The following is a 13,315-nucleotide window of genomic DNA, read 5'->3' as shown; positions in this document are numbered from 1 at the left end:
TGTGTGTGTGCGTGCGTGTGTGTGTGTGTGCACGTGTGCGTGTGTGTGCACGTGTGTGTGTGCGTGTGTGCGTGTGTGTGTGTGTGTGTGCGTGCGTGTGCGTGTGTGTGCACGTGTGTGTGTGTGTGCGTGCGTGTGTGTGTGTGCAGTGGTTATGGGGAGCGGTAGTGTAGCGGTTAGCGCTACGCTGCGCTATGAACCTGGCGACCCGAGTTCGATTTCTGCTCACGGCCAACACCAGTGACGATTATCTGAACCGGTACGGGCCTCCCCTAGGTCGACTCAGCCTGAAATGAGTACCTGGTGTGAACATCGCCACTGGGGAGACAAAGGCGGTCTGGCGTGGTGCTGGCCACCCACCCCCTCGTGTACCGTTCCGGCCTTCATAGGTGCTCGCTAACAGCACTTGCCCCTACAGTCTGTTAAGGCTACACGGGGGATCTTTGTCTTTGTGCAGTGGTTAGTGTGCCGCGCTACAAACCCAGCGACCCGAGTTCAATTCCCACTCATCACCGATAACGGTGGAGAATATCTGAACTGGTCCTGGGCCTCACCGAGGTCGGCTCAGCCTCAAATGAGTACCTGGTGCGATATGTGAAAACAGCCACTCAGGAGATAAAGGCTGCCGATGTGCGGTGCTAGCCAGTGGGGACACTGTCTCGTGTGCCGTCGCGGCCTTTGTAGGTGCTCGCGAACAGCACTTCCCCCAAGAGTCTGTTAAGGTTACACGGGGGATCTTTGTCTTTTTGTTGGTGTGCACGCACAACGCATTTAGACGATTGTGAGGGGGGCGGTGCTCATCTCTTCGCCAGTGGTGACACTGCCACATGCCCGCAGTGGGAGCAGTCAACCTAAAGGAGAACAATTCAGAGCTATCGAAAAGAGTTGAGGCCTCGGTGATGGAAGTGTGAATGGTGCCACATATTTAGGCCCAGATGAAGTGAACAAGCAGAGATGTGGACCCATGTTCAAGATCATGTTATGTAATTGGGGTCACATCTTTGCACGTTCAAAATGTCCAACTTTTTTTTAATTAATTGAACACATTGATGTAAGAATGCATCCTGTTGTTGAATTAACATCTAATGGGTCACCCTCCAGACTTGCCCCACCGGAGACAAAAAATCACTACGCAACTGTTCATTCGCAGCAGACGCGTCCCCTGCCCGGTAAGCACCTGACCACGCGACGCGTCTGTGTGCCCCCCCCCCCCCGTGCCAGACGGGAAGACGGAGGTGGAGGGGGCGCCAGGCGCCGCGCTCGAGGTGGCGTGTGAGGACGTCAACAAGGATTACGTCATCGTCACCTGGAAGCACCCGAGCGACGACCACGGCAGTCCCGTCATCGGCTACTTCGTGGACCGGTGAGACGCCGACGTCTGCCAACTCGGGGCTGGGGTCGTCACCTGATCTGCTTTGCTCAGGAGGCAGCTGTCGTGGGAAATCTGTAGGTCTTTTCTTGCTTTGCTAGGTCAATCAAACACCACTCAAGAAAATGTGTTTAACTGTAATGGGTGAATAAGTGGGTGGGTGGGTGGATGGGTGAGTGGGTGGGCGAGCTAGTGAGTAGGTGGGTGAGTGGCAGAGGGGGGTTGCCACCTGTCCTGCTTTTCCCAGGATCACCTTCTTGTTGAGGTAGCCGTCCTGGAAAATGTGTTCAGCGAATTTTTTCCAGGAACATGAAAACCCCCCCCCCCCCCCATAAAACAACCAAAACCCCGTTAAGCCGTGCGTGCGTCCGAGCGTGTGTGTCCCACGGCTGGGACCGCCCGACCCGAGCCACCGTGACCTGTGACCCGTGCCGCGCTGCCTCCCCTCGCGCCGGCGCCAGGCGGGAGGTGGGCACCGACCAGTGGGTGCAGTGCAATGACGCGCCCGTGCGGTTCGCGCGCCTGCCCGTCACGGGGCTGGCCGAGGGACACTCCTACGAGTTCCGCGTGCGAAGCGTCAACTCCCGCGGCGTGGGCCCTGCCTCCCGCTCCTCGGAGCCCGTGCTCGTCGCCGACCCCTCCGCCCGCGCTCACCGCAAAGGTCACCCCCCCCCCCCCCCGGTGGGGAAGCAAGGGCTCGGGGTCACGGGCACTGAGCCGGCACCACAGAGAACCTCCTGGGGTTGGTTTTGACATCTGCCGCCCACGTTGCAACTGGCTTGTCGAGTGGAGCGAGTTGGTGGTCTCAGCCCAGTCCTGCGGGCACCAGGGATCTCAACACAATCCCCTCGAGACTCCCTCGCAAGCCACTTAGGCTTTCCTCCAAAGCATTGCAGTGTCTTCACTGCAATGCTTTGGAGGAAGAATTGTTTTTTCTCATTAATGAACCTCCCGATTTGTGTTGCACAGTCTACGCACACCCAGCCCAGGCATCTGCCAGGAGAGAGCGATTCGTTTCGTTGAGTTCATTCTTCAATTATTGCATTGGGGTCCGCTGTTCAGAGTTTTTTTGGTAATTCAATCTTCTATTAAAATACAAAGCACAACTGCTTTATAATTGTAATATTAAACGTCATCTATATGGGGGGGGGGGGGGGGTTCGTACACTTTGTTGAGAATCAGTCTCACGCTTTGCTCTCGCTTTCACAGAGATGCCGGCTGCACCGTGGACCGGGCAGATTATGGTCACGGAGGAGGAGCCGGAAGGTACGAGTGCGGTCATCTCGCCCAGGGCGCCGCGTGTGCATGCTCACCCGTTCGCGTTGTCGCGTCCAGAGGGAGCGCCGGTCTGAGACTGGCGCAGTGCGTAAGCCGCTGTGTATCAGTAGAGGAGCCCTCAGTGTTGCTAAGGGACAGGTGTATGAGGAAGGGGTATCGGGTGAGTGGGATGGGCTGCCATATGATTGGTGAGGGTAAAGGTGCAGCCCTGCATTGTTTTGCTCACGTCCCCTCGTGGAGGAAGGGCCTCCTTAAGACAGACTTTAAAATCGCAATGACAAAGGAAGTTTCTAAGGCGCATCGCAGGGTAGGGTGAGCGACTTGGACGTAAGAAATATCATGCAGCACTAAAGCACCTCCGATTGGCTACGTGCAGTGCAAATGTAGTTCAATATATATATATAAGTGCAAAGCAGTGCCGAGGTAAATCAGAAGTGTGCAGGTGCAGGAGAAGGGGAGGCCATGAGGGGCAGGCGTTTTGAGTGGCACCCAGACGCCGGTGGCCGAGAGGAAGCCAAGACCTGATGCCAGGTGGTCGGACACAGTCAGAGCAGACCTCGCCGCTTGGGTGTCAACTTTGCACGGGTTCAGCAGTTTATCAGCAGCAGCAGCAGCAGGGGTAGAGGGAGGGATTGCGATGGTGCCGTGGGATCATCAGCGGCGCTTCTGGCCGTGCTGACCGCGTGTGCAGAGGGGACTATCCCGGGCCCGCCCACGGCGCTCTCTGTCACCGAGGCCACCAAGGACTACGTGGTGCTCTCTTGGAAGCCGCCATCTCTGCGGGGCAGCGAGGGCCTCGTCTACTACGTGGAGAAGGTAGCGCCTCGTCCCCGATTGAGATCCGCACGTGTACCACAGTGGCGCTTTGCCCCAAATCGAAATATGTTTTTTTCTGATTTTATGAACGAAAAGACACAAATTCGCCCGTTTTCCCATTTAAAATAGGTAAATTTCAAAATATCATTGTCCTGGTCACAAAAGTTTGTGGGGAATAATAGCCTTTTTCTATACCTTTTAGGCATAAGCAATTGCGAAATAACACTTACTACCCAGGAACAAAAACTGTGTTACATAGTGTAATGGCGAGACGGAGAAGCAAGGGTGGTGCATGGACAGCGTGGAGGCCGACTGACTGCGCGTGCCCCTCCCCTCCAGATGGTGGGCTCGTCGGGCCTGTGGCAGCGCGAGAACCTGGAGATGCCGCTCAAGTCTCCGCGCTATGCCACCTTCAGCCTGGACGCGGGCGAGGCCTACCACTTCCGCGTGCGTGCCAGCAACTCGTGCGGGATCAGCGAGCCCTCGGAGGCCACGGGCCCCGTCAGCGTTGGGGACCGGCTGGGTGAGTGCGGGTCCACCGCACGCGATGCGGCTCTCCCGGTGTTTGTTTGTGGTTATTTGTTTATTTAATTCAACCCAGATAAGAGCTCAAGGGACCGGGAGAGTCTCAGTTGCCAGCGTCGTGCTCCGCTCGGACGGAGAGTCGTGGCCTTGCCCCTCGACTCCGCGCGTGTGCACACTCCATGAGCGCGCACGGTCCGCGCGGTCTCCCACGCTGCGCCCTATTCCCACCGTGGCTCTCTCCATAGCCTATGCTGCCGATCTCTGTCTTTTGCCACCATCGTTGTCGTCGTGTTGTTCGTTCTCTGCGGCGTTTTCGAACTCATTTCCTCCACCGACGGTTATAGTCTCTTCGCAATTGGATTTTACTTCCGAGATGGAGCGCCGCTCTCGCTTCATAGACGAGGTCAGCGGCCGCTGTAGCTCTGCTCGCTTCCTCTGCCGACGAGAAGCCGAGGCCGCCAGCCCGCACCGTGCGGCGAGGCCCAGGCCGGCGGCCTCCCTCTCCCCGCCACTGAAACTCGCTCCACTTCGACTGCGAGCCGCAGATGTGCCTGGGGCACCGTCGCGGCCGCTGGCCACGCGCAACACCAAGACGTCGGTGCAGCTGGCGTGGGATGCCGTCGAGACGGAGGGCGAGCTGCTTGGCTACTACGTGGACGCACGTGAAGAGGGCACCGGCGTCTGGGTGCCCTGCAACAACAAGCCCATCCAGGGCACCAGGTGCCACACACGCAGGGGCAGCACTCGTACGGTCACGTGTCCTCCTGCGCACGGGGGAACAAAAATACATCGGCCGACATACATTGGTCGCTTGCGTGGCGGCTCTCAACTCGGCCTCGGTTCCCCGCAGGTTCATCGCGCAGGGGCTGACGACGGGGAAGCGCTACGAGTTCCGCGTGAAGGCCATCAACGCGGCCGGGCCGGGCCCCCACTCGCCCAGCTCGGAGCCGATCACCGTCTACTCGGCCATCAGTGAGCGCCACCCACTCCACCACCACCAACACCACGACCACCTCCACCATCAGCTGCTGCAAGCACTGTGGGTTATATTGCTTTTATTTAGTTGATAATTGATTATATTCGTTTAGAGGTAGAGACGTGTCATTGTCACGACTCTACCGCGCTGCTCACACCGCTGCTGAGAGGGGAGTTTGGTACTTGGCCTGCGATTTGACCTTCGCATTAACGTAGACCAGGCACGTTGGAAGAGTTAGTATATCGACCTGCCGACAGACTGCCGATAGACTAACAGTGGTACTGCTGACAGTGGTAGGAGTCCTCTATCTAAGACAACTGAACCTGAATATTTATGATCTCATCAGATCTCAGAAGCCAAGCAGACTTGGATATGAGATTGGAAATACCATACAAGTTGTTGTAGGCATGGACTGCGAGGTAGCCAATACAGTGTATAGCATGACAGCAATGGATTCATGAATCTATCTGTGCAGAGCTTTCAATAATACCCCCTCGTATGCGTGGTGGGTTGTCTCCGCGTACTCCTCCCACGCGAAACTACACAATGAGACATCATCATGAGGCAGAGGGTGGAACGTGTCGCGTGTTCTAGCGCCGTTATCCTGCCAGCGTGTGCCTCGTCATCACGGCCAGAACACGAGCAGCCGTCCGTCATTGGCAGCCCTTTGACTAAGTCACGTGTAGGCCGTCAACGCACCGCGAATGCGGCCCAGCTGTGAACGCACGTACTGCTCCTCGCTTGTTGTCCTCCCCCCCACACCTCCCACTAGCACGGTAGGCTACGTACGGTCACAACAGAAGTTCAACATACATCAGTGTTCTTCACTCGTTCTCAGAGCCGGGGCCACTTTCGCCGATAAGACATCATGAGCGTGAGGGCCGCCACACATTTGAAACCCCTGGGGGTTTGACAGCACGATGAGGATGATGATGGGCGGTGTTTTCACTCGCTGTGTATTGTCGGGGGCCCCACTAAAGGCCACCAGGGGCCGCGAGTGACCGCCGGACCTTCCGATGAAGAACACTTACATACATACACATTCATCTTACATACCCACACATTCATCTTACATACACACACATTCATCTTACATACACACGCATTCATCTTACATACACACACATTCATCTTACATACACACACATGCATCTTACACACACACACATAATCATCTTACATACACACACATTCATCTTACATACACACACATTCATCTTATATACACGTTCATCTTACATATATACACATTCATCTTACATACATACACAATCATCTTACATACACACACATTGATCGTACACACACACACGTTCATCGCCATCCCCTCCGCTATGTTGCGGTGTCATTGTAACATCCGTCTCTTTGCCAGGAGGTGGCATTCTGGACGGTAAGTCCTCCCGTCTACCACCATAAGCACCGCCGGTGCCCACCACCACCACCACCACCGTCTAACCGCACGCCCGCCACTCGCGACGCCTTCCCCCAACGCCGCAGTGCGGACACAAACTCGCCGCCTGCCACAGCCGATGTGCCGTGGCCGTGTTGCTTTGCTCAAATCACGGGAGGCAAAGTTCGGTCACGAGAGCGCCATTGGGAGGCCCGTGCAGACATCATTGTTGTTGGGCCCTCCCCCATCATATTTAATTGCAGACACGCTTTAAGAAAAGAGATAGGGGTGTACTTAGATGAGAAAAATATAGCAAAACTTAGTGGGATGAGAGATGAAGACAAGATAGTGATGAGATACATTAATGGGCTCGTTATGGTATAATTATCTGGTTGTGTTAGGATTTGACGATGAGCTGCTATTGGATGCACCCCCATTGTTCATGTATCGAGGCCTCCTTGAGCCGCTTGAAGCCCCACACTTTTACGTTGTGAGCGCCGAGCGCCACCACTGGGAGAACGTGACAGAGTGCCAACGGTGTCATCTGCACTGTCGTTGTACGTGTGGCCTTATCACTTGTGTCAAGTCCACAGCTGTAACACACGGCCACACACTCTGAAGATCCGCCCACGGTATCTGCAGTCACTTTTATCACTGCTGGACAATTATTGCAATGCTGAATTCTCAGGAACATAAATATTAAAAACTACCCGCAAATGACACTTGTTAGTGCCAATAACCTTACCATTACGTGAGCATAATGAACACAAGCCGCGAGTAATTGATGATTACGTGCACAGAAAGATGAATGAGCACAATTGATCACTTCCATGTGCAACCTTCCAACTGACTAAAGGAGTGACAATTGTAGTTTGCACTTTGCCCAGACTCCGCCCTTCCTGTCATTTTAACAACTTCGCAAGCAGAAAGCAATTCCTGAGAACCCAGTTTGCACGTTTTAATCACCGCAATGTAAGACTACTTTTTAAAGCACAAAGCGCGTTCACCTCACCACGGCCTTCGTTTGCTTCAGTCACTCTGCTGCTGCGTGCCTCGCACTCCTCCGGGCGATTCTCTCCTCCCGCAGCCGCAGGGGGCACCCGTCTAGAACCACCACGACGGTTCTAGACGGCTCCGTCCCGCACAACGCGGCGGCGGCGGTGGCCTCCCTGCGGTCACCGCTGCGTGCCGCGTGGCCACGGCAGCAGCCGCCACGCACGCGCTCTCAGTGTGCCCCTGTCACAGCGTCAGGTTCACTTGGCCGCAAGAGCCGCCCTCGTGTTTGTCCACGCAACCTGAGCACCTCCCCTCCCATCCTGCAAAACACGTGACACCCCCCCCACCCCCCACAGCGAATTGATGAGTTGTTATCATTCAGCGTTACGATTTACGTAATGTTCACCATCACATTGGTATTGTTCACCATGTGTTCTGCCTGGTTTGAGTCGTGTCCGTTGCACCATTATTCGAACTGTAAAATTGTGTCGTCGTTTGTATGAATTGTGAATCGTCAATTGTTACGCGTACAATGTGAGGTGTCCACCGTGAGATTAAGGATCGATTGAAATCTCCGAATCAATTGGCCGACTCATACCTGGTGGGCCTCCCACTCTTCGACGCGCTCCCCAACACTCCTCCACCTCCTCGCTAACGACATCTCCCACCCACCACCGCTTTCCACCTCTCGACCCCTCTCCGCCGCTCAGCTCGCTCGTCGCCGCCCAGCAGCCTCACGCTGCTGGCGAGCCGCAGCGACGCGATGCTGCTGGGCTGGAAGGCCCCGCACTTCAGCGGGGGCGCCGACGTGACGGGCTACTACGTGGACTTCCGCGAGGTGGACGGCGACGCCGTGGGGCCGTGGCATGAGGCCAACGCGCGGCCCGTCCCCGAGCAGCTCCTCTGGGTGAGCGCCGTGGGCCGTCGCCGCTGCTGCGCCACGTTCCGCCGTCGCTCCCTCGCGCTCTCGGGACGTGTCCCCGGGACGCGCAGCGAACCCGAGTGCGGTTCCTGAAGAAGATCTCAGCACGTGGAGTGAAACGTCGGACATCGTGCCGAGACAACACGGGCGGTGGAACCCGAGCGCAGTGCGGAGACGAACAGCATGGTCCCCGTGGGACGGTCTGTGGTTTAGGCAATGGGCGTTACATCGCGATCTCTCTCCCAAATGTCTTCTGCGATCCGGAATTAGTGAGGACACATCTCCATTTATTTCTTGGCTCCGTCACGATCCGATGAAAGGCATCTCGTGCATTTCACTAATGCCCATATCTCGATAGTTTTATTGTCAAGATTAACAATTGTAATTATTTTAAAAAAAAGTGTTTGTAATTAAATAAACGTTGCGCCGTATGGCAGCACGGTCGGAATGCGCGGGTGTCTAGGCTCGTGGCCCACAACAGAGGGACGGCCTTGCCAGCCTGCTGCGTCGTCGCAACGCTCACTCGCCGTCCCTGCTCCCCTTCGCAGATCTCGCACCTGCAGGAGGGCGTCGAGTACCAGTTCCGCGTGCGCGCCGTCAACCTCGCCGGAGTGAGCCTCCCGTCGGTGGCCAGCGCGGGCTTCCTCTGCGAGGAGTGGACCATGCCTACGCCCGGTGCGGCACCACACGCATGGGGGACCCCATCCGACCCCAGTGACTGCCACTAGAAACTATGAGACCTCTATGACTGACTCGAGCAAAATCCAGGAAAACCTGTCCCAGCAGCTTGCACCGTGACCCCAGAACGTCGATGTTCGGGCATGAGTCTTGTGGCTGTCTCGAGAGGGCGACACGGCGTTAAGTGGATAACAACAATAGCAACGATAACAACAACAATAGCAACGATAACAACAACAACAACGATAACAACAATAACAACAATAACAACGATAACAACAACAACACCTCCAGCAGTGATGGCCGTGTCGCAGCGATGACCAGGCGACGCACGTGGGAAGTCCAGTCGCCCGCTGTGCACCACCGCTCGTTTGCGCTTTCACTTTAAAGTTTGTTTTTACAACTATAATTGTGGGATGCTTTGATGTTGTCTGCCGGCCGAGTCGCCCTTCAAAAATAGATTCTTAGCTCGATGGGATTTTCCCGGGAAATAAACTCCTGATTCTGACTTTTGTCAGGACCGTCGTACGATCTCATCGCCTCGGAGGTTCGCGAGGACTCGCTGCTGCTGCAGTGGCGGGCGCCGCTGTACGTGGGCGCGGGCGCCGTCACGGGCTACTGGGTGGACGTGTGCGAGGCGAGCTGCGTGCACAGCGAGGGCGCCTGGGCCACCGTCAACCAGCAGCTCGTGCAGCACAACCACATGCGGGTGAGCGGGGCGCCGGCAGCTCGGCACGTGCGGACCCCCCCCCCACCCCCCCCGGAGTGACCTGCACACTGTGCGGCGGCGAGGGGGCGCGGGGAGAGAGAGGGGCTCGGCACGTGAGGTCGATGGTTCACGGGTAAATAAGTAAAATAAATAACGCCGTGGTCTTATTTTGTGGTGATCCGGCCGGGTGGCCCAGCAGGTAGAGTGAGCGGCTCGCCATCGGAAGGTTGAAATCCTAGCTGGGGGTTGACTAAGCCCATCGGCCTTCTGGGGTCGATAAAGTGAGTCGATACTTTGTGGGGAAGTCAACATTGGTGGTCCTATGACTGTACTCGCACCCGCTGTAGGAATGTGGAATTTCACCCATTGATCCAGAGCTGGGAGATAAGCACCACCTCGGTGCTCATTTGAGTAGAAATCACTTCGCCCAGCACCTCTACGGAGCTGGCTCAGTGGTTTGACGCAGCCACTGTGAGCCCCTAGCCACCTATAAACATGCACAGATTTAACAATATGTCTCAGCACTTTTCTCAGCATAACTCAGGTTTGTTTGAACGTTGTTTAGACTCAGCATTCTTAATTGAGTGTCAATGAATGGCTCACACTCTCAGTACTTTGCGCACAAAATGTGCTGAGCTGCTGATGCATACGAGCTGAGCGATGCATGCCCCAGCCCTCGGAGGTGGTGGATAATTGTTATTTGCCCAGGATAACCTCCACTGAGTCTCAAGACTATTTGTCAGCAGGGTCCTGCTTTAGGACATTTGACCAGTTCCACGAAGCACCCCCCAGCTCCGTGCGGGGAGGTCACGGGAGAACCCGGAGACAACGCATGACGCTTGCAACGGGATAACCGCTCGCAGCTTCGCACAGATGGATTCAATCCGTTGCTGCATTGCCATCTCCTGGCCACCTCGCTACCAAACCCTGGTATTCCCAGGCAGTCTCCCATCTGAGCGCTAACCAGGTTCAGGCCTGCTGAGCCTCTGAGATCTGACGGGATTGGGCGCACTCAGGGCGGTTGGGTCCAGCGGTGCCGAGCGGCGTCACGGGGGTCGCGCAGCGCTTGGTTTGGGGGGGGGGGGGGGGCGCCGCTCCGCGACCGCAGCGGCGACTCGCGAACCCTCGGTGCGAGAAATACAAGTTGCTGTTGTTGTTGTTGTGGCGCGAGGCCTGGATGGGGAGTTGGGCGCCGTGGCGATGCTGGGGAGGGAACCGTCGCGCCGTGAGCCTCTCCGGCCGCTCTTGGCTCGCTCACGAGGATTCCCGGAGTGGCCCCGAGGGGACCTCCTGGGAGGGCCCCTAGCTGAGTGGAGCGCGGTGTCGCCGCTGTCGCCGCTCTCCCCGCAGGTGACGGGGCTGGAGGAGGGGAAGAGCTACGTGCTGCGCGTGCGAGCGGAGAACGCGGCGGGCGTCGGGAAGTCCTCGAATGTCACGGAGCCCATCCTCGCTCGGACGCCAGCCGGTGAGTGAGCGGGAGAGCAGAGTTCGATTCCTGCTCACGGTCAACACCAGTGGCGATTATCATAACTGGTCATGGCTCCCCTTCGGTGGACTCTGCCTTCACTGAGTACTTGGTGCAGTGTGTTGACAGTGGTGTTGATGATGATGATGTTGATGATGATGATGGTGGTGTTGATGATGATGTTGATGATGATGATGGTGGTTTTGATGATGATGATGGTGTTGATGATGATGGTGGTGTTGATGATGATGTTGATGTCGTTGATGACGGTGGCGGTCACGATGGCGGCGACGTTCAAGTTCAAGTTCAAGTTCATTTATTAGGTATAGCCCTGTGAGCCATTCAGCTCTTGAATCGGGTGCAACCGCAACAAACAAAAAACAAAAACATGAACAAAAAACATCTTAAAGTGAATATGTGACTAAGTGCAAACAGAAAATCCAAGAAAAGACAGCAAAATATTGCAGAAAAAACACCGTACACCAACGCTGTGTGCAAAAATCCCAGTGGGATGCAAGTCAAACAACAACAACAACAACCACAAGACAGCTTAGATTAAGGCCATCAGTCTAACTCTGTACTACAACAAACAAACATGGCTAAACCAATACACTTTTCGAAATCACCAAAATAAAGCCATGAAAGCAATGAAAAAGCAATCATAGGAACTGTGACAGAATTTTCACAATAAATGGCATAAACAACATGTACTACCAAAACCCTGCAGCCATAGCTGGCTGCATGAGTCACTCCACCTTTAAGATCAGCACACTAAATCAAAACACAGGTCATACTTTGCAGCGATCATCCGGAGCGAAACATTTTATTTTAGGTCACTGAATAGCACTGGCAGCTAGGGGTGTACAACTCCTCTAGAGCAGTTTTGAGTGAAGATCTCATAGGTAGTGACTCAAGTTTCAATTTATTGGCAACAGCATTCCAGACCCTGGGGGCATCAATAGCAAAGGCCCTTCCTCCAGTATATGTACGGCAATAGGGAATATTAAGCTGGTAAATGAGTGTAGACCTTAGGTCAAATTTGTTCTTTGAAACAGAGATGAGATCCAGCAGGTAATCTGCAGATTCTTTTGCAAGTACATCATGAATAAATAAGATCTGGTGCACAAGCCGTCGAACATTCAGAGATGTTAAGTTTGACCCAATGTAGAGGTCACAGTGGTGAGTCCTATATGGGCAGTTCAATGCAAATCTTAAGGCCGAGTGATACATTGAGTCAAGCTTCTTCAGTAAAGTACTTGGGGCTGATTTATAAACAATGTCACGTTGGCCGTGTCTACAGGAACGAGCGAGATCGTCGCGGACGTGGACGACGACGGCAACATCTTCCTGGAGCTGTCGTGCGCACAGCTGGACGAGAACTCCAAGTTCAAGTGGTCCAAGGAGTACGAGGAGCTCGTCGACTCTGGGCGCGTGTCCGCTCGGACCGTGGGAGACAAGTACGTGCCTCGCCAGCCGCGTCATGCCCCCACTCCCCCCCCCCCCCCCCCCACGACGAGCCTGTGCACGCGAGGGGCCGATGCAGCCGGGCCCACGCCCAGAAGCGGCTCCGTCTTGGCAGGAGCGACGGAGAGCCGCCGAACTCTCAGACTGAGGGCCCGTCCGTGGCTCCAGCGGCCTCCATCTCATTCGGTCCCATCCCCTCCTCCTTAGGCCCCACGCTCCGTACGAGGGTTCTTGAGTCATTCCTCGGGAGGGATCGTTCCCGTGGTTGAGGTGGTTTCCTCTTGCCTTCTGCGACGTGCCCTTTTGGGAGTGTTCCATCTGCCGGCTTTCATAGGCGCTGCTCACTCACAGTGCTTGCCCCAAGAGTCTGTTGAGGCCACGTGGCGGGGGATCTTCGTCTTTTGTGGCACACAGAGGCCGGCTGTACTTCGCCGACGCGACGGAGGAGGACCTGGGCGTCTACTCGTGCATCGTCACCGACACCGACGGCATCTCCTCCAGCTTCGTGCTCGACAAGGACGGTGGGCAAGCACGCGGGCGTGCGCGGGATGACGCGAGCGAGTGAGTGAGCGTGTGAGTGAGTGAGCGAGTGAATGAGTGAGTGAGTGAGCGAGTGAGTGAGCGAGTGAGTGAGCGTGTGAGTGAGTGAGCGTGTGAGTGAGCGAGTAAGTGAGTGAGCGTGTGAGTAAGTGAGCGTGCGAGTGAGTGAGCGAGTGAGTGAGTGAGC

The 13,315-nt window shown here is 55.7% G+C and overlaps 1 protein-coding gene across 1 annotated transcript in view; it reads left to right on the top strand.

Moving 5' to 3' along the window:
- LOC144718608 (myomesin-1-like) overlaps positions 1–13,315 on the top strand; it is a 52,109-nt gene that overhangs the window by 14,450 nt on the left and 24,344 nt on the right. The window contains exons 11-24 of the mRNA XM_078593996.1: positions 1,222–1,363; positions 1,831–2,030; positions 2,579–2,635; positions 3,339–3,463; positions 3,803–3,986; positions 4,534–4,708; positions 4,839–4,960; positions 6,337–6,354; positions 8,061–8,257; positions 8,821–8,947; positions 9,469–9,659; positions 11,010–11,124; positions 12,425–12,581; positions 13,003–13,109. Coding sequence (XP_078450122.1) covers positions 1,222–1,363; positions 1,831–2,030; positions 2,579–2,635; positions 3,339–3,463; positions 3,803–3,986; positions 4,534–4,708; positions 4,839–4,960; positions 6,337–6,354; positions 8,061–8,257; positions 8,821–8,947; positions 9,469–9,659; positions 11,010–11,124; positions 12,425–12,581; positions 13,003–13,109 — 1,917 coding nt within the window. The remainder of the gene's footprint in view (positions 1–1,221; positions 1,364–1,830; positions 2,031–2,578; positions 2,636–3,338; positions 3,464–3,802; positions 3,987–4,533; positions 4,709–4,838; positions 4,961–6,336; positions 6,355–8,060; positions 8,258–8,820; positions 8,948–9,468; positions 9,660–11,009; positions 11,125–12,424; positions 12,582–13,002; positions 13,110–13,315) is intronic.

The sequence above is a fragment of the Lampetra planeri genome, chromosome 5, assembly GCF_965212315.1.
Source record: "Lampetra planeri chromosome 5, kcLamPlan1.2.h2, whole genome shotgun sequence".
Taxonomy (NCBI): Eukaryota; Metazoa; Chordata; class Hyperoartia; order Petromyzontiformes; family Petromyzontidae; genus Lampetra; species Lampetra planeri.
This window is presented reverse-complemented; position numbering and strand designations above follow the sequence as displayed.